This window comes from Amblyomma americanum, chromosome 8 (assembly GCF_052857255.1).
Source record: "Amblyomma americanum isolate KBUSLIRL-KWMA chromosome 8, ASM5285725v1, whole genome shotgun sequence".
NCBI lineage: Eukaryota > Metazoa > Arthropoda > Arachnida > Ixodida > Ixodidae > Amblyomma > Amblyomma americanum.
In genome coordinates, this window is record NC_135504.1 from 105654086 (window position 1) to 105680722 (window position 26637).

At 44.3% G+C, this 26637-nt stretch overlaps 1 protein-coding gene across 3 annotated transcripts in view; it reads left to right on the forward strand.

Annotated features, from left to right (window-relative positions):
* LOC144100608 (uncharacterized) overlaps positions 1-26637 on the forward strand; it is a 71480-nt gene that overhangs the window by 17580 nt on the left and 27263 nt on the right. For 2 of the 3 annotated variants that reach the window (XM_077633496.1, XM_077633498.1), the window contains exons 2-3: positions 9005-9125; positions 16144-16318. In XM_077633496.1, coding sequence (XP_077489622.1) covers positions 9047-9125; positions 16144-16318 — 254 coding nt within the window. In that variant the 5' untranslated portion in view covers positions 9005-9046. The remainder of the gene's footprint in view (positions 1-9004; positions 9126-16143; positions 16319-26637) is intronic. The other variant, XM_077633497.1, reaches the window with a different exon arrangement.

The following is a 26637-nucleotide window of genomic DNA, read 5'->3' on the forward strand; positions in this document are numbered from 1 at the left end:
GACTGGTGATTTCCTCTGGAGGACCAAGCACTCGGAGTAGTCTGAACCACAAGGACTTCGTTTTGCCCGGACGCAGCGCACCGCTACGCAAGACACGATGTCAGTGAGTTTAGCTCATATGGGCTTCGAAACCAGTTGCGTTGTGTCACCTTTGACTCCATGCTAGACTTCCCTGTTCCAGGCGCCGCTTTGAGCGTTCATTTCTCATGTCTGAGAGCATTTTACAAGGCGTCTCAAAAATGGTTTGAGAGAGAGAGAGAGGAACCCCTTAATGGAAAAAACAGAGAATTTAGTCGGCGTTTAAAAATCACTGCCATGCAGCTCTGCGTGGGGAAGGGAATTTAGGAGATAAAGGCAGAAGGAGCGCGATGCACAAAAGATAAAATATAACAAATAAAAAGAGGAGAACTTAACATACAGCCATTAAATGCGTACTAATGTGCACCTGTGAGTAATGATTTTATATATTAAATGAAGTGCATTGTCCTATTAATGGGCTAACAAAGTTAACCAAGTAAGGAATGACTGAGGATAACATGCAATGTGAAATTAAAGCTTGCCAAGATATCCAATGTTGACAAAATATGCAAATAAAAGTTCACTGCATGTCTCTATTCCTTAGCGCAGCTTCTTCTTAGTAGATCGTCTGACAAAACGGATTATACCTACAGGCACCCTGTCTGCTTCGCAAGGAAAACGACGTTGCCCTTCAACATCGCTTTCTTCAATGGAGGGCAACTCAAGTTTCCTCGCTAGATCGTTAACTTTTTTCTAGGCGATTTTCACCATCGGTCACAGGCAGTCCATGAATTTCTATATTTGGCGTCTACTGTAAAAATTTAAATCAGGTCATTAAGATCTTGGGGTAGTTTTTGAATTTAAAACCTGTCGCGGTTTTCTTCATTGTTGTCAACTCTGTTGCGAAGGAAATCGATTTCCCTTTCATGCCTCTCCGGTGTTTTTAGTAGCTTGTCGTTCGTGTCAAATATTTGATGGAGAGACGTGTCGATTTTTCACACAGAGTCTTTCAAGGTTGTCAAGTTATCTATTTTTGCTTTAAGGTATGCGAGTGATTTACTGATGTCACTAAGCTGTTTGCTTAAACCAATAGGAGTCTGATTACTCTGAGATCCGCCACCATCATTGGTGCGAGACGCTGGTGAACGGCATGTCAAGCATTTCAGAGCTTTTCTTGTTTTAGGGTCTTTGCTTTTAAAAACCACGTTTTCCTACTCCGGCACCCTTTCCAACATGATATTTTTGGCGACAGTCAGCACATGTCGTACAGCCTTCTCGTTCTTCAATAGCTTCATAACAATCAGAGCAGGGATAATCAATCTCGAGCTGCATTTCACACACAAAGCTGAACACTAGTGGAGGGGCAGCAGCGGCAACGGAAGGTAAGCAAAAAGTGGAATAAAGTAGCAGGAACACTAACCTTCGAAGTTAAAAATATGCCTCTTGAACACTTTGCGGCTGTCCCAGCCGCCGCCACCGCTGCCCGCTGAGTGAAGAAGGTGACGCTATTCCAGGTTTTATGCTTGGTCAGGGGGGGGGGGGGGGGGGGGCGTAGCTTGAATGAGCTGGTTGGAACGGGGTGTATTTTTGCCAGATGCACCCAGCGTGGGTGACGGCCTGCAGATCGTACGCATTGTTGTCATCTGCTTATGACAGGGGGAAACCTGCGAAGTGAACAAAACGCCGCTTGAACACTTTGCGGTTGCCCCTGCCGCCGCCACCGCTGCCCGATGAGTGAAGAAGATGACGCTCTTCCAGGCTTTATGAAATGTTATTATCATCCCCATCACGATGCAGTTTCCTCGTTCTGCAGCTTCAATCCACCCTCCTCTCTCGGCATCTCAAATAATAGACATTCTGCCCTTCTAAACGCGTGTAACATGTCCAAAAATGTTTCTGCTTTCATGCCACCACCGAAATCAATTCACGATTGAGTTCATTTTCGTTCATTGTCACTTCATCACCCTTAGATTCCTAATGTATATTCAGTTTGTTTTACGTGCTCCGTTATTGAATTCGATATCCAGTTCTTTATATTTCAGCTCTAGTCAGAACCAAAATCACGGATGATGAAAGAAATCAAAATCGGGTGAGCATGAGCACAAACGAAAAAACAAAAACGAACCTCGACACCAGCGAATTCAACGTGCCGAATTCAACGTGACATACGTTCTTCAGCGGGCAAGCAACAAGGGTCCTTGAGCTGTGTGTCGGATTGCAGCCTCCCGCCGCCGGCTTCTACTGATCTGTTGCTTACCGGTTCCTACCGCTGTTCCTTTCTTTGATCTTGGTGCCTCATCTGGGCTGTCTCCCTCTTCTTCCTTCTACGGTGAGGCCGTTCCACTTGTTGGGGTTTTGGCCAGGTGTTTTTTTTATTGCTGCACAGATAGTTAGGTTCAGTGCCCCCTTAGGCCTCGTGCAATGTCTTAAGCTTCCTCGGGTGGGGGTCCGGCTCTCTGCTTCACCAGCCTGCCGGCCCAAAGTTGGCCCTTGGATTTTGTAGGTCAGAATGGCGTCAGTGACATCCCAGTGGCGCTTGTACCCATTGGAGACGGGGCCCTAAAATGGAAAAATTCTAAAATTATCCAGGACCAGATGAATTTTGTTACCTGCCGCCACCTGGAAATCTCTGAAGTGCGTTCTTTCGGTCGTAGAGGCATTCTGTATCGTTCCTCCGATGTGCAGTTAGCTGCACTGCACATCCTTCGCATTATTTCCAGTTAGGACTTTTATTCCAGCGCAATTCGCATGTTCAAAAGGTATCATTCGCGGCGTCGACCCATCGGCCTCTCCTCAGGAACTACTTGACGACTTTCGGGACACCGATGTTGGCGTGTTACCAGTTTACCGCTGTTTCAGAGTTGCAAATTGTTCACGTGTGCGAACAGAGGTCTGTGATTGCAACATTTGCAGGATCTTCTTGCCCTGTATGAGATTAAGGTTTGGCCGATAGTGTACCGTGTCGACCCGCTACATCCTCATTCTTTGCAATGCAGGAATTGCTGGCTCTTGGTCATAGCAGCAACGCTTGTAAATCTGCGACGCGTTGCCTACTATGCTGGGAGAACCATTCCGCAGACCCCTTCTCATCTGAGGGTGCCATTTAGAGTCTCTGCGGCGGCGTCCATCCGGCTGATGATGCTGGCTGTCCCAAACGTCCAGATGAGCAGATTGTTCTGGACATAATTAAGCATAGAAGGTGCTGTAGAGCTGAAGTTTATGCATAATTAGACCGGAAAAGACAATCTTATGCGGGTCTTGCTAACTCTTCTGAGTCTGAGGCAGAGGCGTTGCTGACAATTAAATTCTTTTGGGGTGAACTGTAGAGAAGGCGCTTGCAGGTGTTGTGGACCTTATGTTGACTACCTTCAATGAAACTCTATCCCAGGTCATTTCAAGCCAGGTTGCTGATTCAACAGTCGGGCTACCCGTTCCATCAACTAGTCCATCCCATAGCCCCTCTGGTGTCTCTCCCCTGGCTCCTATTCCTGCTGCGTCCTCGTCTGTGCCTGTACATGGTTACGGAGATACCAGCCTCTCTACCGTTTGCAGTATGGGCGTCGATATGGCGAATCTTCCCCAGAAGCGTCCAGCTCCTTCTTCTCCGTCGAAGTCTGTCCTCCTAAGCAACAAAAGCAAGAATGATTCCCCCAGTAATTCACATAAAACTGATATGTTAAAGCAGGCTGTCGCAGCCTGTTTAATTGTACAGTAACAATTTCGGGGTTGAAAGTACTACAGTGCAGTTGCCGTTTAGTCTCATCTTCTTTTCGCGATTTAGAGAACCTTGTTTCACATTTCGACCCAGACATAAATTTACTTGAGGTAACCTGGCTTACTCCTATTTAGTCATTCTCTCTAAAAAATGTCCGGGTATTCCGAGCCGATCGCATTTGCGGCTGGGGTGGTGGCTTGTTAACATTATTTTCTTCTAATTTTTTTTTTCATCGGGAGCATTTGTCACACCAAATTCAAACACCTGACTGAGAATTGTTGGCTGTTGATATTGCAATTCCACAGTGCGCTTCCATTACCGTTGCTAATGTTTACTTTCCTTCAGGTGTTCACAGCACAGATAATATAAATGTTCTTCTGCATTCTAACAATAGGGTGGTGATTGATGGTGGTTTCAATTATCATCACTTAATCTGGGGTTTTCCTACTGATGCATGTGGGCAGCTTCTTTGGTCATGGATGCCGGAAAAGAACGTGCGTTGCTCTATCAGTCCAGGAGTTGCTTTCATGCGTTCCGATTCTCGGTCTGTGATTGACTTAAGATTCGAAGTGAAAGGGGTGCAGGTTATTTCGTGGTTTACAGTGGATTGTGGTACTTCCAGTGATCACTTTCCAATCACTTTCACCATAGCAGCTTCTCCCCTCAGGGCGACTGCTTCTCTACAAACATTCGTGAACCACGCACTTTTCAAAAACTTGTGCATTCCTCTTTTTCCTCCACTGCATCATCTGGTAACTTGGTTCGCGCTAACAGAGTTCCCTATTCCGTGTTAGGGGCCTCTGAGCGTTCCGTGTTCGTGGTGCAATCTACGGTCAAATACAAAAAGGCCTCCCTGTGGTGGAATGATGGCTGAGAGAAAGTATATCGTCTTAGAAAATCTGCCTGGGAAGTCCTCTCTCATAACCACTGGCCGCGAAATGGAATAAATTACCAATTTTTCGCAGCTTCATTTAAAAGTAGCATTGATGACACGAAGGAGGAGTATAATGCGAGTTTGAACAGCCATCTTTCAAGCCCAAATAAATGTAACGTTTTGTGCCGATTCATGGAACGCAGCCATAATACGCCGTCCTCTCATGCTACACAGTCAGTGGTGTTGCCACCCCAGGATGCAAAAAAACAACTTGACCAGATAGCACAAGGCTCTGCGCTTTGAAGCACGGTTGGTGGTTCCATTTCTCTTCCGGACTTCATTGCGGTTACCCCCTTTGAATTATTTTTCTTTGTTACTGGCCTCAAACCTGCTGCTCCTGGATGCGGCGTTGTCTCCATGGAGACAACACCTGGATGAGTCTTTTCCTGTTTGCATCTGCAACAAGCAATAGCCAATACCCCACGTGGGTATGTGAAAACGTATTAGAGGCAACAACAACAGCAACGCTCCGAAATGGTGGTCGTCCGGATCCGAAATATATTAGAGGCAGATAGTAATTTCCTCTTAAAAACTGCTCGATTGTATGTGTCCTCGAGTACAGCTCTAAGCGTACATAGATTGTCCTAGCCCGTTTTGTACACTTAGCGAAGAATCTGTTAGCCTGTACCAGATAGAGCAGGGCAGAATAACCTTTCTTCACGTGGACAGCGAAAACTGATTAGCATGTGGCGCCCGTTGTGCTTAACAATTACACTTATGATAGTAATTAATACTTCGGGCAAGGATTCTTTCTGAAAAAAAAAGATTAAGCAAGTCAATATCAGTCAATAGAATTAAGGAATCATGAGCGATATGAAAATAGCCGATTTCGTTGCTTCTCTATCGCAGTTCTTTGACTTCATTAAGCGTTTTAACTACTAAAGGTTGGAAGCATTGAAAACTGATTTCTAAGTAGCATTGTTATTCGTGAGAATATTTTTTTTCACTAAAAATATTGGAGCACCACAAGGATGAGTTATTTATAGTCACGCATGGCTCGAAAATAATGAAATATTGAAGGAGATAGCTTCTAAAATGCCCCTCCGATAGAATGCCCAAGGACAGACGTCTACTGTACTGATTTAAATCAGGTCAGACGGGCATCGACTGATGTTCTCGCAATGTTCAGATTATGTTGTTCACAGTGCTATTGATCATTGCCCAGATAACCCTTGAGAATTTTGAAAAAGATATCGTTATCACGTCCAGATTAAATAAATCCGTAATTCGATGAGTTAAAGAGATGCCAACGAACATTCCGAGCTTGATGCCTTCACTGCCACGATACTTGTAACGCTGTAAGTGATGTCCTTAGTCATCGGGAAATAGAGTTTCGAATATTTATGCTCGGAGTATTTATATTTACCCATTCATAAAAAAATGAAAAAGGCTACTTGCACTCAATAAATAACTGAAGACATTGCCTTAAGAGAACGCACTTAATGAGGCGCATCACACGTGCACTGCTTAAAATTTCTTCGTCTCCTGCATGCTAGGTACGTCTTGAGAATTTCTACCGGTTGAAAAATAATACGGCAAGATATCTAACTGTTGCTCTGTGATCTCGGAAATGCACTACTGTTGTCGCTAACATAACATCACAAAAGCGTGTGTGTGCCTAATTCGAAGCCAGTAAAGGCATTACTTTTTCGAGATGCAAACATAAGTTAAGTGATCAACTTGAACGCAAATGACTTAGCTTATGGTGACTACTACATTATCATATAAAATAAGGTATAATCAATTCGATGCTTCATTTCGGGTCATTATTTTGGGATCATAAGGTATATATATATATACATATATATAGTAAAAATGTATACCAAAGTTTGAAACTATTTATTGGCATTTCGGCCACTCAACCGTCTTCGTCAGGATGCCGGAATAGAAGCGGAAGGCACAGGATATATAGATACGTGCACAACGAGTATATGTACATATCGAAGACGAAAGCAAAACCAATAACGCATCAGGCACGTGGAGGCAAGGCGATATGTGCATCACAGTAGTGGACAAAGGGCTACCTTGCAAGATTTTGTCTGCTGACTATCACAGCTACACGACGCGGCGACAGCAGATAAACAGGCATGTCGGGATAATTCAGTTCGCATACAATGAGACCTAAGTTAACAATTCAAAAATATTTGAGTGCAAAAACCAATAAGCGAGAAATTAAACACAATCTAGGGAACACCTAGCGGAAAGGAAGAACATAAACAGTAGCACGCTCGTCTGCCACTATGTCAAGAATTCAAACTAAGCCACTATCTCCATGTTAAGCACGATTATTTAAAAAATATTGAAAACAAAAATAAAAATCACACACCTACAATGATGTATATATAGGTTCCAGGTGAGGGAAGTCTACTGCCCTGTCTGCATTTTGTTCTGTTTATTTCTTTACTCTTTATGGCCGGGGCACGCGAGTGCACGCATCCGTTGGACGATTTTATCTGTTGGACGATTCCGCCACCGTCTGTTTCGGTGCACCTTACTCGCCGCCGCTCTGTTATTGTCTTAAGGGGTGGCTATCATTCCCTCCCGCTCCTCGTTTTCCTTTTTTTTTCCCCGGGCCGGCTCCCCGTGTCTGCTCGGTGGGCGGCGAGGGACAGCGCGTTTTTCCTTTTCCATGTTTTTGTTTCTCTTTTTCTCTCTTTTCTAGTTTTTTTCTTTTGTGCCCAACTTTATCCCAGCATCCGTTTGCTTGTTGTTTTGTTCATGTATCATACATGTGTGTCAATGCCAACTCCTTAAGAAAAGGAGGAAGATCGCTGTAACTTGAGTGTTTATAAAGGAGAGACTGTTCGAAACGTCGACTTCAAATAAATCTATGGCTAAATGAAGCGTTTCTCAACTTTGCGTTTTACCTCTAGCAACCACATTTGTTTATTTATATATGCAAATATATTTAGAAAATATAATGGTTTATAATTATATATGTATATATACGAAGGCAGTAAAGAGGAAACGCGAAATAGAGACCACTAATGGTGGTTAAAATTTGCATGTAAAAGTGGTGGGGGCTTAATTTTTCTAGGCTTTCATTCAAACCTGAGGACACTGTATAAATTATATAGATATCAAAAACTCTAGAATCTTGATTATATATAATTATAAAAACGTATTCAAGGTTAGAAGCTGAAATATGATCATATGATTGACCAGGCAGCTCAACATGGCTTGACAGGCAGAAGTTTGGAAGAAACGAGACATGGGTTCTCTCATTGGTACAGACTAGTGTGGAAGGGGTGCTGAGCTGAGTGTTCTGAGTAGAAGGAGTCTGAGCTATATATTGTGTCTGAACATGACCACATCTTAGAGCTTGAGTGCACTGGTCGCACCTTCGTTTAAACAATCAGGGCGACTTCACCTCCGGTACCGCACATGTCATTTGTCTACTACAAGCATGGCTGAAGTTAGCGTGGACACCCTGTATATACAGGCTGTCCCAGCTAACTTTAGCCAGAGTTTAAAAGTATTCCGCGGCAAGACGACGCGACCAAATGCATGTTGCTCGTTGTTGTATGGAGCAACTCACACTCTCTTTATATTGGGCTTAATTGATTAATTAGTCGAGACTAATTAACCGACATTGCAAGCAAGGAAGATAGGCGAAAAAGTCCAATGAGAAAGTTTCAGAACAGTCCGCGAAACGCCCAACTGAACGGTTTCTAGCCATCTATTACGTATCGGGTCTTTTTCGCTCTCTCCAGGTGCCAGCGAAATGCGAAAAATACCCCGTGATATGTTCTCTTGCGCGCCACGATTGCAGCCCTCTCACACGTTCTACCCAACAAACAAACAGCTCGTTTAACCCGGTGTGCTGCTGCTTTAAAGGTGACAGGGCTGCGACGCAGGCGCTGGCTGTGCGATTATGCTAGCGCTTTGGACTGTTTGCTGGTCGCTATCATCGAGTGCCGCAAGGGAAGTATACCACTGGCGTAAATCCCACAGCCAGCTGCTGCGTCGCTTCCATGTCACCATTGAGAATGCACCACACCGGGCTAAATGATCTGTTTGTTTCTACACGGGAACACGGAACGTTTGGGAGCGCTGCTATCGCGGCGCGCAAGCGGGCTTGTCACGTGGTTTTCCTTTGTATTTCGCGGACATCTGCAGTGAGCGAAATAAAGCTGGTACGTAATAGATGTAAAGTTAGCCAACTACTTGCAAAATACAAAAGCTTGGTCACATTCATTAGTAACTTCATGTGTTAAGAAGCTGCAGGAATCAAGTGAGGGCAGTAGGCGTTCTAAACTGTTTCTAAGGGCTGGAATCAAAACTGAGTAGATAGTGATGTCCTCTGACAGTACTACCATAATAGATCTCTATTATAGCTCTCTCTGCTTAGGTCTAACTACACTGACGCCACCAGGGTAATGGACGTTTTACACGCTGCCCTGGTCATTGCCATGGGAACCTTAGCCAACTGTGACTCAATTCGAATCTTTTGCGACGGTAAGTCCACTTCAATCATTCTGTGCCAGAATGCATTGTGTAATGTGCTCTCGGAGATCTAAACGTGGACATAAACCACACGGCATAGTTGAAGTTCGTGGTGAGCTGTTGACACTGACGTCATTGAACCACTAATTTTCTTTCTCTCAGGGCAGCGCAAAAATTGTGCCAAGGCTGTGTATATGCTTAGATAGAAAGCTCCAATTGTCCGTACTTTTTTCATAACCTGGAGTCTCGGAAGAAGGCAGTCGTTCACGCTTGTAGAGCCGTATAGTTTTTTTACCCGTTTAGTAGATTTTGCTAACCTTGAATAAAATCTAAGTAATATCTCGTTTTCTTTCAGAGTGCGTTTTAAGAGTGAAAAGTTAACAACAGTATAAACAATATTACTGTCAAACTGCCATATCTAGGTATTGTCTCAGCCGAGTATGTTGGCATGAATAAATCATCCAAAAATAATGCCAATTAGTTGGAGATATCAATAATTAAAAATAAATATATGAATCTTGCGTGTCATTCAGTGCCAGTTGGATTTATGACGATTTTCCTTTTTTGGAACATTAGCGTTTAGCAGTGCCAAAGTTCAGGCAGGCGGTAGTCCTAAACCTTACAGCATCCCACTTGCGCCGGCTGCATTAAAATATGTCCCATTCTGTCTATAAAATGTGTGGGCACAAATTTGCTGATGTTATCGGCCAGCGCGTTCGTGGGCAGTGTCCCAAGCACATGTTAGGTTTATGGGGCCACCCGAATGCCTTCGAGCTCTCACCTCCCGGCTATGTGTGGCTTCTTAGAGGCGTTTCGAAGCGTTTGTTGGTCATCACGACCGCCCGTTGTACCGCATGACGGCAAAGAGAGGCGGAGTGAAAGCATAGTGTGGTCAAGGATCCCCCAAACCACACTCCGCTCAGCGGGCAGCCCACCTGAAGACGACAAATCCAGTGCGAGAAATGTGCAGAGGGTGCAAATGGGATCACGGAACGGAACAACACGTGAGCCGTCCTTGGATGTGCGTATGACAGCTAAGCTGTAAAAGCAATTGCTGTAGAAATGCTTTCCTGGCGAACACTACTTTTAAAAGCGCTGAATGCGATGAAGGTTAAACGGTAAAAAAAATTCCGGAATTCTGGTTTGCTTTTCAATTAGCTGTAAATAACTTTCGAAGATATAAAAGGCAGTTATAAGGTTGGCTTGAAATAGCAGAAAGAAATATGCAATACACAAATAACAAAACAAGTTTTACACAACAGTAGCAGTTAACACAGGGGAAACACCATTGTTGTAAAAGCGAAACATGAAAAATAAACATGCTTGCTTGCTCATTGTAAATGTGGCTATATTTCTTTTCATCTTTAATTTAGAGAGAGCATGCAAATTTTCAACAGCAAATTTCTTCTCTGATACATTGCTTCATAGTGCGCTGTTAAATAGCTTATACAATACAGAAGTGATATTTTCTAAAACGGCTGATGATTTGTGTGGTTTTTTTAGAGCCTCCACTTCTCCATATCTTGCAACTGGAGTATATGAGATGTCATAGCTATTGCAGCTGATTTGTCACAGGATTGGACCATTTAAATGTGAAACAACCGCCCTGATTGTGCCACGGTGTTCTGTTCATTTTATGTGGACGCGACATTAGGTGTCCCATATATTCCTCTCACAACATGCGTTTAACCACTGCACGCTGAACATAAGAAGCTGTGCATTTTTTATTATTTCTATCGTTTCGCAGCTGAGCATGTGAATATTGAAAATCCACGGCACAAATCACGCTGTAACGTGAAAATCAAACGGAAGTGCGGTGACGTCATCAAGTAAAGTTCGCCACTCAATATTGCTAGCTTTGATGCTTTAACATACGAAATCTCCTACATCATATAATTACACACTACAGAGGCTTCTCAAGCGATTTTCATTCCCGCACTCACAATTTCGTGTATTTTGAAGATGACCGTGCCACATCAACAACAAAAACATGAATACTTCTTATCGGACCAGTTGGTGCATTTTGAACCTAAGAAAAGGAGCAGCGTCAAAGCATGCAACCGCCGACAATGAGAGGACAAGATACATGAGCTGACTATGAACTGAAATTTTCAGAAGGAAGGCGCACCTTAAAAAAGGCGAGCAACAGAGGTGAAAAGGATCAGAGCGAACAGTCGTGAAAGATAAGAGCTAGCCCATGGAAGCAACAAGACATCAAAACTCAAATGTTAGCTGCTTCTGAAAAGTCTACCTCTGCTGAAAAGAGTGATAATCAGGTAGCTCTGAAGCAAGTGTGAAGGCCAGCACGCGCAGTGCTGTGGGCACTCTTACCTATAATCCTAGTCTCACCCAAACGAGCCATGCATCCTCTCCACTTCTTTACGTGCGCAGGCAAAAGTGCATACTTATATTTTATCTGACTTAAAGTTCGGGCATGTCCCCCAATCGTTCGTTGATGCAACGGCCGGTTTCGCCTCCATAAATCTTTCCACAAGTCATGAAAAATGGCATCAATCTAGCCTGTTGAGCACTTCACAAACGGAGTGTCATGTCGTATCTGGAAACTTTCTTTTATTTTTTTAAGCCGCAAATGAATACGCAAATGTTTCCGAGCTTTTTGGGTGCCGAAAATACAACAGACACACCACGCCTGTTGGTCACTTTCTTGATGTTGTGCGAAGTCTTGTGCAAGGATGGCAACACCACAGGGTTATCGACCTTCCCACGATTACTACCTATTCGTCTTGTTTCATTCTTAATTTTCTGAAGCAGGGTTTCGGCAACAGTAATGAAGACCGAAGGGAGAAATCTGCCGCCAAAAGTCGGCTAATCTGATTCTGTAAACTGTTTGCATCTGATTCGCACACAATTTTGTGAGACAGGATTTCATACAGTGCGACGCACTGGCTCTTTTGACAGTCTTCGAGTGTGCCGAATCATAAGGCAGCAAGTCCATTTTCGCACGAGGTTAATAGCCCCAGCAGACTTGTCTTTCAGATAACGTAAGTTTCAAATCTAAAAACTGTGAACAGCTGTGTCAGGTAGTTGATGGGTAAATTTTAGGACAATTGCATGGTTGTTAAAAGCAGTGTTGTAGGCGTTAGCGAAAAAAACTAAATACTTTACTCGTTACGTTAACAAAAAGGAACGCGTTACCGCCGTACGTTACCTACAGAAAAAGGTAACGCGTTATCGTTACCGTTACCGAATAAAAGTACCGCACGTTACTTTGCCGTTAAGGTAACGTGTTATCGTTACCGTTACCGAATAAAAGTACCGCACGTTACTTTGCCGTTACGATAACAAATTTATAAAGCTCACATTTCTCATATAACATCTAGCCCAAACAACGATTTTACGCGATATCCTGAATTAACGAGAATAGTTTGCACAAATGTGTAGGAGCTTAGCAATGTTATAGGGCGTAAAGTTGCCTGTAGAGTTACAGGTGTTGCATTGTAACTCTGTTGCACATGGTGAAGCCATCCTCTGAATGAGGCATTAAACACAAAATGACACTCCATCATCAATTCTAACTTCACAAGGAAAACATCGCTGAGCTCTCAAGAAATTTAGAGTAATCCTGAAAAATGTGATGTTACAAAATGCTCGGCATGCTTCCACTCTGTAGAGCTGTGTGTGTGAGTGGTTTGCGAAGGCTAGGTAGGTGAAAGCAAGTGTGTGAATGCGTGTTCATGAAGGTGTTTCGTGCTTTATGGCTATTGTCTTTTTTTAGTCGTTTGCGTTGTCAAGGGCAGCTGTTTTCTGGCATGCATGCGAGCCCCAACAAGGGTTTTTGTTTATTTACATCACTTTAGGTGCTCAGCGTTTTTTTTTTCTAAAAAAGGGGGTGGAGTGGGTCCGAACTGGTACAAAAAGTAACTAGTAACGTGACAGCACACGTTACCGAAAAATGTTAACGTAAGTACGTTACCCGTTACAGTTCCGAATTGATAACGAGTACGTTACTAAGTTACCGAAAAAAGTAACGCGTTACTGCTAACGCCGTTACTTGCAACGCGTTACCGACCACACTGGTTAAAAGTGTCCAATACTTCGCCTGCTGTAAATGGGTAGGCGAATGCAGCCTGCTTTTGTAAGAGCACTAATAGATCGACAGCGTATCTAAAAACCTTTAAAACCACCTCCTCCCATTAAGATTCCTATCTAACTATCTAAAAACATTTAAAACCACCTCCTCCCATTAAGATACCTATCTAACTGCTGATCAACGTTTGCTTAAATATATCCCACAAAATTGGAGCCACGCATGACCCAATGCAAATTCTATTGCGCTGAAAAAGGTCAGCTTGTCAAAGTCGAAGACGATAAAAGTATATCTCAAGTAAAGCTGCAATAGAGAAAAAATTATCTTCTGACACGCCTGATGAGTTCTAGAAAGACACGTCGCTGTTTGCTTCACTACATTCTTTCACAGCAAACACGAACTGATCATTAGGAACCAAATCTTGATCTTGAGGGGCAGCCCTGTAAAAGCGTCGTGGGGACATGTTATAAGACCCAATAAGCTGGGAAATTTCTGCCCACGCATTTTCGGCTCCAAAAAAGAAAAAAATAGCATGCCAGATACAACATGACACTCGGTTTGTGAAGTGCTCAACAGGCATGATTCATGCCAATCCCATGATGTGTAAAGGAAAATGTAGGCAAAACCTGTCGTTGCATCACCGAACGATTAGTGGAACATGTTCGAAATTTTAGTCAATTAAAAGATAAGTGCGCACATTTGGTTGCGCACGTAAGTGCAGACGATGCGTGGCTCGTTTGGGTGAAGCTAGGATTACAGAGAAGAGTGCCGACAAGACTGCGCGTGTTAGCCTGAAAGCATACTATATTAAGAGATATAGCAACGCTTCCATCAGAACTCCATTATTATCACTCTTTTCAGCTGATGTCGACTTCTTAGAAGCCGCTAACGTGTGAGTTTTGATGTCTTGTTGCTTGCTTGTGCTCGCTATTATCTTTCAGGATTATTCGCTCTTCTCCTCTTCAACTCTGTTCCTCGCCTTTGTTAAGGTACGCTTTCCTTCAATAGAATTCAATGGATAGTCAGCGCTTGTGTATTGTCCTTTCTTCGCCTGTGGATGCATGCTTTGGCATGCTGCAACTTTTCTTAGGTTCAGATAAACAGGCCCAACAACCATAATATCATTTGGGTCACCATATAAGAGGTCGAGTAATTTTATGAATCCACATTTCTTAGCTTTCAGAGTTGGATACAAGAAAAACTGTGAGAATATCGTATTTATGCCGGTGGCTCGTAATACCGATGAGCCACATGTACACACAGTCGCTGCCTTTTAAAAGAAAAACTCGAGTGTGGCAGCACCAACGTCAGTGCTGCCACACTCTATTTTACAATGGCGCGATGTTTTTTTCATGCTTCCTCTCCTGTAGACGCATTTATATCGTAGCACCGCTACCGATGGTGCGCTTATGCATTAATTGGCTCTGTTATATATAAAAAATCTTACAGTGTTTTGTTTTCAGTCTCATTACTAGCACTTCCTCTCATCGCATGTTTCCGGTGATATACCCCCAGCTCCATGAGCGCACGTGTTTAAGATACGGTGTTTATAGTGATATTGCTGCTCTCCTAACCTGTAGTTGACCTTGTACCTAATTGCGCAATGTAGATCTGCCCGTAGTAAAGCGGGCTGTGATGTATCACCATAATGTTGCTCTGGACGAAACGAGCGGCGTACGTGCTCCTGCTTGCAAGCTTCTTAATGTCGTCAATAAACACTGGCCCATAGTTTTGCTAACTGCCTTGATCGAGGGGAATGAGGTTATCGACCCATAACAGTTGCAGCCTAATGAAGGGTGCGCCATAATATTACATAATAAGCTATTACGCAACCGCCTTGTAAACCATATATCATACGATTGTAACTTTTTGAAATAGTCACGTCTACCTTCAATACTTTTCATCAGCTGGAGTCAACATTTTCGCAGTGAACGCTGCCTTTGCGAGACATGCAGGTACCTTCTTTAGGCTTTCCATGTCTTTATACAGATATTATTTACTGAAAGCAAAACGAATTCGTCATAACTGTTTATTTTAGGTCAGTAAATTACCGCAACAGTATTTCAAGCTCATTGTTTTGTCTTCGGCTGATATTGGCACGAAACTTCTGCGCCAGTTAGGCAAATAGAAAAATCTAGGTAAAGAACTGCTTTATTTACATATTTTCCCTAAATATAGAGTGATGTTGAGGCCAAAAGATTAGTTATTTGAATAGCAATAGTTTGTTTGAAAAGCACTTCGTTGTCGTGCAGCGCCTTTGTCACAATTGGAGCTGTATGTACATATATAGGAGCTGTGTTTTCTGTTTCCTCTTTTAACCGCTCAGTTAGGGCGAGCTTACCCTATACCCATGAATTCTGGCCATAATCATTTTATTTAACGAGAACCAGTATATAAGCGCGAGTAAGATTTCACGATACCGATCAATATATCTGGATATCTGCCGCCGGCAGATTTGCATTTTTGCTATTAACGTTTTCGCTGCCGTGCAAAGTGTTCCCCATTGACTTTTTATAGTAATCTACCTGCTCGATGAGAGTGACGGAAAGACTACAAAAGTAGTTTCTGCTGCATAACAATAGAATAGACCATTACCATCAATATTTCTATAAGAATACTAAAAAATATTGCAATTATCAAAACTTTTGACCAAGAATGTTGCTCATAGCTCGGGCATTATGGCCGTAGATTCTCGTGGATATGTCCTTGAAAGGACTAAAATTTATTTGCAGTTTCGTGGCAGGAACGTGCTGTGACAGCTGCAGAATTTTCCGTGCGCTGTGATCACTCAACGAAACATCTATGCGAAGATAACAGGTGGCCAACCTGTAAACAGTCAAACTAGAAATAATATAAGGCGCAATAGGTGGGAGCTAACGGAGAAGGTTCTTTTGTTCGTGACATTTATACCAAAAGGCACAGTTGCACTTCGCTCCCCCCCCCCTTCCATGTTCTTCTATTCTTCTTTTCATGTATCACTAGAGTGCAATAGGCCTAACGAGGAAAAGTTAATATGCGAGGAAGATTTTCTGGCTGAACATACGTGCCCAGATGCACTTCATATAATATGCTTAAAAGGAACATGCCGGTGCCACTGCAAAGACGGATTCTTCCGGAGGACGGACTACGCATGCGTACCGGAGAGAGAATGCCGTGAGTAAGCATGCACCAATGCTTTAGATGTCACCCCATAAAGCGTGTTTCATAGTTCCATGGAGTATAAGTCAGGAGGCGCACTAAGGGCTTGCAGAATGCTCGTGGGAAATGCTTATTGGCATCATTAAGAGCAAGGGCTAAGCGATGACGGTTTTCTCAATGTTGAGTGCAAGACCGGCGCGGATATTGGTTGGTTTTTACGGTTTTGGGCATCGCTCTGGCTCTGCCCCTTATGACAAAAAAGACAAGTTTATCCCCATAGAAAAAGGTATATATTTACTTTTTGACAGTATGCGTAGTTAATAGTAGTAATGCTTGCAGTAATTCTTTAATTTCAGCAACTTGGTTGTAGCATGACATTGTTTACGCAAAGGGTTACAGGCGCTAAACGACGGAAACAGCACACACACAAGACAGGACTGGTGCCAACATCCAACTAACGAAAGGGTGAGACAGCACAAGATTGCTATAAAAATGGTTATGGCAGCCACATGCCCACCCACTGTAAAAGCTGCAAGTGCGGTCCGGGTTTGAAAATACTAAATTCAACACAAGGTCTTGAGACAGATTAGAGCGGGAAATCATCAAAGCTTATTACATCACTTAGAGGGATCATATCTGCTTAAGCAAGTCATCTGTCTCGTTGTCAGAAGAAAAGATTAGTTTTCTCAGTGGTTCATTATCAGCAATATAATCATTGCTTTTTCGTTTTGGCACGTGTGCTTTCGTTATGTCACCACTTGTAGATATCAACGCTTGTATTTGTTCTGCTTTAATCTTTGAATGCTCGTGAGGTTATTAAGGGAATTTTTCATTAATAAACTTAGTTGGATGTTGGCGCCAGTCCTGCCTTTTGTGTGTGCTGCCTCCGTCTTTTGGCACCTGTAAGTTTTTTGCGTAAACAATGTCAGTAACGCTTGGCACCAGTGGAGACAAAAATGAAGTGCACGAAGGAATGCATTTGTTCAAGTTGCCTCCTTACGTCACATGGTTGTGAACAACTGTTGCACCAAAAAAGGGTACAACTGCGTAGTAAGAAGGAAATATCATAAGTTCGAGAAATGCCAAGTGGGTTAAAGCTCCAGTTCATAGTTACCTAGAACCTACGCTGTAAAGAACACTAAAAAGACGTAGAGCAGAGGCTCAATACTTTTCGATCAATTTTATGAAAGGAATTCATATTAGATGCACTTATGAATAATGCATATTCAGTTAAGGGCGTAAAATAATTCTCATCTGCCCTTATAACGACTAAGTTTTTGTAGTTGAAAGTTAAAAGCCGTTAAGAAGACGCGAACAAAGGCGCTCTGGATACGGAGTGCTAAGGTCTCCTTAGGTGACGTCCTGTGATGGTGGTTATCTTTGAAAATATAAAGGAGAAATCCTTTAATGGCTCAAACTCGAGGTGACCGTCCGCCCGGTCACGGGACCTCACGGCGATCGTCCGTTCGTTATATCGCCACCTAGGTCATGCGACCCAACTAGGCACGTTAGCCAGGTCATGTGACCTAGGTCACGTTTCGCTACGCTCGCGCAAGCTGCTCTTCTCCTCTATCTTGAAATGAATTCAAGCGCAGCACATTTTGTTCCGTGCTTTGATTTCATCAAATCAGCCAACCTTTTTTCATTTTTAAGCATCTTACTCATATCTCCCTTCATAGTTTTTATGCTCTGACGCAATAAACATCGCTTCCAAAAAAAGCAGTGCTTTGAGTCACAAACGGTTTTCGTGTTTCAGCAGTTAAGGGACATCTAGGTGCCTCCAAGGAATTTTTGTAACATACTTTGTGTCGACGACGAAGAGGAGGAAATCAGAAGTCTAGAGAAAAGAGAAGCTAGTCGGCCTGGCCGCGTTTAGCTCTGCGCCCCCGTCAATAAACCTCTTAAATAGACGCCCAAGACGTTCACAGTGCCTGCTGATTACGTGACAGTTCAGATGGACGTTGGTGGGTGCCAACCCGTTTCCTCTGGTTCTCGAAGGAGCCTCATAGTTGTTGGATTGCCTCCCCTAACATTGGATATACCTCAGGACGGCGACGCCGAGCAAGCAGCACTCGCGGCGAGCCACTGGCAGGATCGCCGCGAACCGCGCACCTTTGCTGGAAGGTTCTATGAAGACGTCCACGAGTGGCTGACTAATTACGAGTGGGTAAGTAGGTATAACTGATGGGATGCTACTGTGACGCTAGCCGACGTCGTATTCCTTTTTCGAAGTGACAGCACTGATTAGGTTCGACAACCACGAAGACTCCCTTACCACGTGGGAACGTTTTACAGAAGAGATCAAGAAGAGTTTTGGTGACGTATGTGCCATAAAGATACGCGCGAGCAAACGCAGCATCAACGAGCCCAATTACTTGGTGGGACTTGCACCATGCACATTGAAGAGATCGGAAAGTTGTGCAGGGTGGTGAATCCAGGGATGTCTGAAGAAGATAAGGTTTGACACTAGTTTTAAAGGCATTGGTGAAGATGTGTACTTCCTTATTAGCAAAGAAATTTGAAGTATATAGCCGATGTCATCAAGCAGTGAAGAACGTTGGTGGCCTTGAAGCTTCGTTGTGTTGTCATGAAATTTAAGCGCCTGACCAATGTCGCCTGCGTCGCCAGCGTTGACGTCGCTGCTCCAGTGTCGATGGCTGACATGATTCGCTAAATTGTACGGGAGGAACTCCTCCAGCATCAAAACCCTGTATGCCGGGATGACGCCAAGCAGGATGGTTGCGCAATGCAGGCAGAGCCCGCCACACCATAAAATTCCTGGGTTTCAGCTGGCGGTGCACAGAACTTCGCCGATCGGAGACCCTGCGATTTAGGGTCCGCCTACCAGTGTGTGGGAAGACAGCGTACCAACACAGGCTACTTGGAACGACAACCGCCTCGACCTGACTATAACCAGCGTTCTGACCTCGCTTGGCAGGCGCCGTACGTTGACCGCTGGCGCCCTCCACTTTTGCGCTACCGCTGTTGCATGACCGGAAATATGTCCCGATACTGCCGCCAATGAGGCCCGATGCAACAAGGCCACCACCCGTGGCCGAACACTTCTCTGCACTCCGATGTTGAAGTTCAGCATCCAACACCAACATCCTCTTGGGATAGCCGCCATGCCGCATCGCTGCGAAACGCCTCGCCTGGCTCTGACCGCAGCCTGAAACCACCATCCTGACGTCAATGATGCTCACCATCACCTCGGCGCCGCTCTCACCATCCGGGTAACTAGACGGCGCGGCCAATGGAGGTGAGACCGCTTGCGAGTCGATGTAATCCATCTCTCTTCCCGTGTTTATGATAAAGAACAAACTTGAAGTATTTCTCAACTTTTAATAATAGTTTAAGGCGAAAGGTTACGTTCGGCTGGGATAAGGTTGTGGTGTTTCCCGGTATTGGGAGTGAAACATTAGTTCCACTTGGTGTCAGCTCCGCGAATATTATTATCGGTGGACAAGTGTTCAGTGCTGAATTTACTGTTCTGGTGTGTTCTACGCATGACGGCATTCTTTGAACGGATTTTTTGCAGCAGTGCGTTACAACATTAGACTGTCGTACTGGAGGTAGTTCATTGAACGCAACTCTGATGTCGGCTCTAGTGAAAAGCTCCTCTCTTGATTTCAGAGCGTTCTTAGTGTCGGAGGGTACCGTTGTCCCAGCGACGTATGCCGGATTCATGCCGGTTGTTTCATACAAAATTTGTGCTACGTCTTTGACATGTGGTGGAACCCACTGCACTTACGTGCGCTAAGAAGAGTGTCCTCGTGCCCCGTTGCATAGTCCCCGTGACTATTAGCCCTACCGTGCTGTGGACAGTGAACTATTCGGAAGAGCCCCCTGTGTTACCTCGTCGCATGAAACTTGCCCATTTCGAGGAAGGTTTGTCTTCTGCAGTCACGCCGCTCAGTAACCGCAGTTTTGAAAAGCTGGAACTCCCATGTGAGGAGTCGAAGTTCAGGCCATGATTAATAACTCTTTCCATAAACGAGCGCCGCATTTTGGTGCAACTGCTTTTGAAGCATGTCACTGTGTTTCTTTTCTCCAGAGATATTCCAGCACCCATTCCACGTTCTCGCATTCATCATGTGATCGACACTGGCTGCGCACCTCAAATACGAGAGAGATCTTACCGCGTATCACCGGCCTAACGTGAGATAATAGACCAACAAGTTCATGACATTAAACCAAGGAGTTATCCAGCAATCTTCAAGCCCTTGGGCGGCTTCAGTTATGCTCGCGGAAAGGAAAGGTAATACGTGGAGATTCTGCGCAGACTGTGGTCGCCTAAATGCCACCACAAAAAAAAAAGATGTGTACCAGCTCCGAGGCATAGACGATGCCATCGACTGTCTTCACTCGCCTCATAGATTTGCTCGATTATGAAACATATTGACTAGCGCATGCACAGACAGGGACCAAACTAAGAGTAAGAGACAGGCCTTTGGTCCCTGTCTGTGTATGCGCTAGTCAATATGTTTCACAGCTACAACCAACTATCCCAAATGAAAGCCTTAGCATTTCCTCGATTAATTTGAGATCAGGGTACTGGCAAATCCCAATGCACCCGAACGACAAAGAAAAGACGGCGTTTATTGCGCCTGACGCGCTGTATGAATTTAAAGTTTTTCCTTTTTGACTAGTCATGCAATGCACCTGCCACATTTGAAATATTTATCGACACTTTTTAGCGTGGTCTGAAGTGGCACATTTGGTTATGTTATTTGGTTGATGTTGTGATCTTTGGGAAGACATTTAGCAAACATAACAGCCGTCTCGCTATCGTCCTCGGCTGCATTGTGAGAGCGGGCCTCGTCCTTTACTCTAGGAAGTGTCACTTTTGCGAACGCCGAATAATTGTCCTCGGTTAATTGGTTGATAAGGACGGTGTCCGGCCGGATCTCCAGAAAGTTCAGGCTGTCACCAACTTCACAGCGCCGAAATCAGTCAAGGACTTCGCAGTTGTTTGGGGATATGCTCGTATTTTCACCGCTTTGTTCCGCGAAGTGCCGACGTTTCCTCCCCCCTCACGGCGCTCCTGCAAAAAGACGTGGCATTCCAGTGGACCCCTGACTGTAAGTCTGCAATCTGCCATCTGAAATTTCTCCTGGCGTCGGGCCCTGTCATCCGCCATTTCTGCCCTTCTGCTGCCATCGAACGTCACACCAACGCCAGTGATGTCGTAGTTGGCGCTGTGCTCATTCAGTACCACGGCGGAGATAAGCATGCGATAGCCTATGCCAGCCGGTCGTTGAGGAAGCCGGAAAAAAGCTACACAATTGCCGAACAAGAATGTCTTGCGGTAGTCGGCTGTGAAGCGCTTTCGTTCTTACCTGTGCGGCAATGAATTTACCATCGTCACCGATCATCATTCACTCTGTTGGCTCGTGAATCTTCCTGACGACTGCGGCCAGCTTGCCCGCTGGGCTTTGCGGCTACACGAGTTCAACTTCAATGTCGTGCACAAAAACGGTCTTCAACACGTCGACGCTGTCTCTCGCGCTTGTCGCTTTCCACGACTGGTTGCGACGACGACAACATCGACGACTACCTCTATTCTTTATCAACCAGGTTTCCACGTTCAAGACAGAACAGTGCAAGGACACGACGCTAACGGCGATCTTCGATGCCGCCGGCCATTCCCATGCTGCTAGTTTCTGTATTCGCGCCGGTTTACATTAAAGGAATTGCACGCCCGGCGGTGCACCGCTTCTTCTCGTCGTGCCGGAAAGCATTCGCATCCTCGTTCTTCAACTGATGCAAAACGATGCCACATCTGGCCACTGTGGAGTGTCCCGGACCCTTCACCGCACACAAGAGCGCTTTTAGTGGCCCGAAATGCGTAAAACGATTTAGCAATACGTAGCGTGTTAAGCTCCCTAGTTCATGTTCGCCACACCATTTGAGCAAGTGGGCATCGACCTGTTAGTTCATTTTCCCCGCTTAGCGAATGGTAACCGCTGGGTTATAGTGGGTGTTGACCACCTAACACGCTATTTTTAAACATCCCCCGTTCCGTACGCCACTGCTTGCGATGTGTCTATTTTTCTCCTGCGCTTTCTCATTCTCCGTCATGGACCTCCTTGCGTTCTTATCAGTGGTCGTGGACACCAGTTAAGTGCGGATGCTGCGAAGAACTTCGTCTCTGCGAATGCAATTTTCATCACTCGAAACCGTATCATCCATAAACGACCGGCCTCGTCGAACGCACAAACTGCACACTCTCCACTATGCTGGAAATGTACGTCTATTGTGATCACAAGAACTGGGAGGACGTCCTCCCTTTTATTACGTGTGCATACTACGCTGCACAACATGCGACAACAAGTTACAGTCCATTTTGCCTTCTGTACGCTCGTGTTTCACGCCACTGCATCGATACCATCCTTCCTTTTTAGACTCACGTCGAGCGTTCCATTGCCCCCACACTCTGCCGAGCTGAAAAAGCACGTCGAATTGCCCGCCTTCGCATTTTGGACTCACAGCAGCGCTCTAAACGCCGCTACGGCATCCACCGCTAAATGGAGTGTGCTTGTGGGCGCCGCTCCCCAAACGCGGTTTGGGTCAGAAGCTCCTGTCCCAGTAAACTGGTTCTTTTGTAGTTATTGAGCGCATCAGTGATTTGAACTACGTCGTCTGGCGTCTTACTGACAGTGGCCGATGCTCACGAAAGACGCAAGTGGTGCATATTGTTTCGCTCGAACGATTCAGCCCTCCGGACACTGCTTAGATCGCCATGGGAGGCTTCGTCTGCGGAGGGAGAAGTGTAACGTGCCTTGTGTCGACGACGAAGCGGAGAAAATCAGAAGCGCAGAGAAAAAAGAAGCTGGTCGGCCTGGCCAGGTTGAGCTCTCCACCCCCTTCAAGAAACCTCTTAAATAGACGCCCCAGACGTGCTCAGTGTCTGATGATTACATAACAATGTTAAACTACACAACAAGCGACAGCAAATAAAGAACTTTAGCACACAGAACGAAACATGCGCTATCCAGAATTTTGAGAAATGTGCTTGCCTGTTGTCAGCTAGACCACTCGCATTTCATTAGAGGCAACGCCGCCGTCTATATCAGTAAACGTCAAAGGTTGATCAGTACAATGACATTAAATATCCAAATAGTGGTTGTATAGGCTACGAGTTGGAAGCGATGGTAATCTTTTGAGTTTAGCTGAACTTTACTCATTGTTAAAAACAAGCCTGAGGACAGTCTACAATATTTACCTTATTTAGATGACAGAAATAAAATAATTGGCAGCCTTTGGGCGTGATTGCGACGCTTCTCAGGGCAGTATAGTGCACATTCCTGAACTCTATTTTATCATCTACAATTTTATTACTACTCGACAATTGCACTAAAACGCTGCACAGCTTCGCACCGCTGCGCACAATACATCTTAAGGCCTTCTGTCACCTCCCCAAATAACTTTAGGGCAGCATTTCTAGGCACTCAATGAAAAAAGACAATGCATGCACGCAATGCCAACAAGCAATATACATTCTATCTAGACCACAGATATATTCCTATTTTTTGAAGTAAGAGTGAAAGTGCATTCGTAATTTTTCAGTATGGGCTCGTAAGCAAGAAACAACATGCTCAAAAACGTGTGTAAAAATACAAAATCTGATCTTATAAAATCGTTCTGAGCTTGTTTATCTTTCCGGTTTCCGTGTTTATAACCAGGCTTTTCAACTCTAGAGAAAATGAGTACCTAAATAAGAGTGTCGATGTGCAGATACTTTTTCAGCGTAGAGGCGCGCCGAGTCTTAAGTAAAGGAAAACACTTCCATTTGGTTATTGTAATAAGATAGCACAAACCCTTATTCAGTCTTGGCGGCACACTCCTCCTGTAACAGGGAGCTCTCATTTTGAATAGCAAGATGACTGAAGAATATTATATTGTGCGTTTTTGACACCCCCAACACAATGTAACCATGAAACGACTTCTTAGGATAAGACCTAATTTAATTGAATGTTTCTGCTTTCTTTCTTGTTTCTTTTTCGCTGACGAACAAACTGATTTTGGAAATTTTTTATAATTGAAAGTCGTCAAGTACAGGAACCCAGGCATGGTAAGCATTTGCGTTTTTTATTGTTATTTAGGCGACATAGAAATCCCCTGTGTTTTGCACTTTATCTTTTTTTTTGTAGTTCAGATTTCAGTTAACTTTAAAAACCTAAAGAACTAAGCAACTTCCTGCCTTTGGCCTTGATATTCGCTCATTTTCATTTCTTCTCTTTTCTTTTTTGATTTCTTTTTTACATAACTCACGTTGTCATGTTGTTCAGTATTTTATTGAGTAGATCGATGTCGAGCGTGATGTATCGTTATTAGTGTTGTTGCCTTGCTCCCAGCTTTGTCACGAAAAACTTCACCAAGTAATTTAGCCTTAAACGGTATGTTTCGGACGAAGTTCCTTCCCAAGAATATCATTTGGACTTCAGAATAACTGAAATTTCTTCTATTTGAATTTACTCTACAACAACTGTAGAACATTTAAACAAACTTGTAGAATACTTTCACGAATGTGTGTGTTGCGCATTTCTCTTCCTTCAGGCTCCCGGTACTATTTTTTTCTCTTATAGACGTTGCAGGCAAGCCGAGTGCCGGAAAGGCAAAAAGGGCGAGTCAAAAAGACCTAGCCTATTAGAGCAGGTTTCGTAATTATAGTCTGGGAAGCTATTCCTTAAATTAGGTAAATACTAGGTTTTTGTAAGAAAAGGTAGGTGGTCTTTCAATTTCAAAAAAAAGCTGGCACCACTATTTCTGCAGTGGCTCAGGGATACAGATGACGTTTACATGGCCTGGATGTCGGGATATGAGGAGAGCTGGACGAAAGTCAAATGTTTGAAATCGAAATATCGCAGCATTCTTGGCACAGAATTCCTGCGAAATATCGAATTTTACGAATTCAATCGGGTGAGTATCCCGTCCTCGTCTCTGGAAGGTAACTGCTTATTGTCGTTTTAAAACAAGTCTCAGGAAGCGGGTTGCTGCCTAGAAGTTTGCGCCCCACAATATTGCATTAATTATGACAAATAATTTTCAAAAGTGCAGAATGCCTAAGCTCAAAATTGTAGGGCGGTTTATCTGTATAGGCAAGAAGCTTGAATGAAGAAAGTAGCAAAATAAATCACAAGCACATTTTCCACCATTACCTTAACCCTAAAGCCCCCACTCTGTTTCCGAGCGCATTTCAAAGCTATTTGCCTCACAACTGCAATGGTGTTTAAGTGAGCAATAGCAATGGTTATCGCATTACATATTTCGAGGTGTACGCGCTTTAAATGCCTCATTTCAAGCCATATTTACCAATCAGCGCATCTAAAACGTTCCTGAACCGCGTAAGTTGGATATCCCACAAAAAAAAAATCACAGACTATCAATCTACAGGAATCGCGAACTAGCTGAACAACTAACAAGTCATCTTTGAAAGGATTCGAGCGCACAGACGTAAAGTACTTAAAATATTGTCGATCCCAGTATTTTGTACGTATCACTTGTATTCATGTGTTAGTGCCAACTGGAGCAGCCTCTCTTGGCCGGCGAAAGGAGAAGTTCGTTCCAGCTCTCCGAAACGTGGGCGCTCTCATTTTCACACCATATCTCTACAAACTTGATGCACATTCTCATTTCGCTACTGAAACATTTATGCTTTGTTATGCTAACATTCTTCACTATTTGAAGTTCGGCCTTGATCGCACTATTCCCATCGATGGCCTTGCTCTTGGATTTACAGCAGCTTTTGATGAAGTCTATGGTAGCCGCCTTTTATTGAAGCTCTGGTAAATCGAGTGGATCTCCACGTACTTAACTGTTCGCCAGCAGTTCATTCACAATATTGTCATTCACCTCTCCTCATCACTCGGCTATCGGCACCCATCAGGGCACAGTACTGGGAGCGCCTCCTTTAGTGCAAAAGCACCATTGCAATGGGTCAGCGCGAGCAAGTTCTTGGAATGTTTGTTTTCTTGTGGCGCCTGTGGGTCTGTTCCAGGTAAGAGTGTTAAATGAAAAGATATAGAAAAATATCCGCAACTGGGAGTCAACCCACGGCGGCGCAATCAGAATCGCAGATGGCTGCCCGTGACCACTACAGGCTATCCCCGCAGGTAGTTTTTTTTTCTTTAAAGCATGGAAATCAATCCCTTTGAGCTACCAAACACTTTGCGTACAGTCGTGAACGAAAGTAGTGTACAACACGCAGCCGGCGGCGGAGCTCAGGAATACTGCAATGCAACGCCATCTAGCGACAGCTAATGGGATCGGGACAATCCTAGCGGTGGTCCATTTTATCGACAAGCATGTAAGTTACCTGGGCCCGATGGGCCCTGC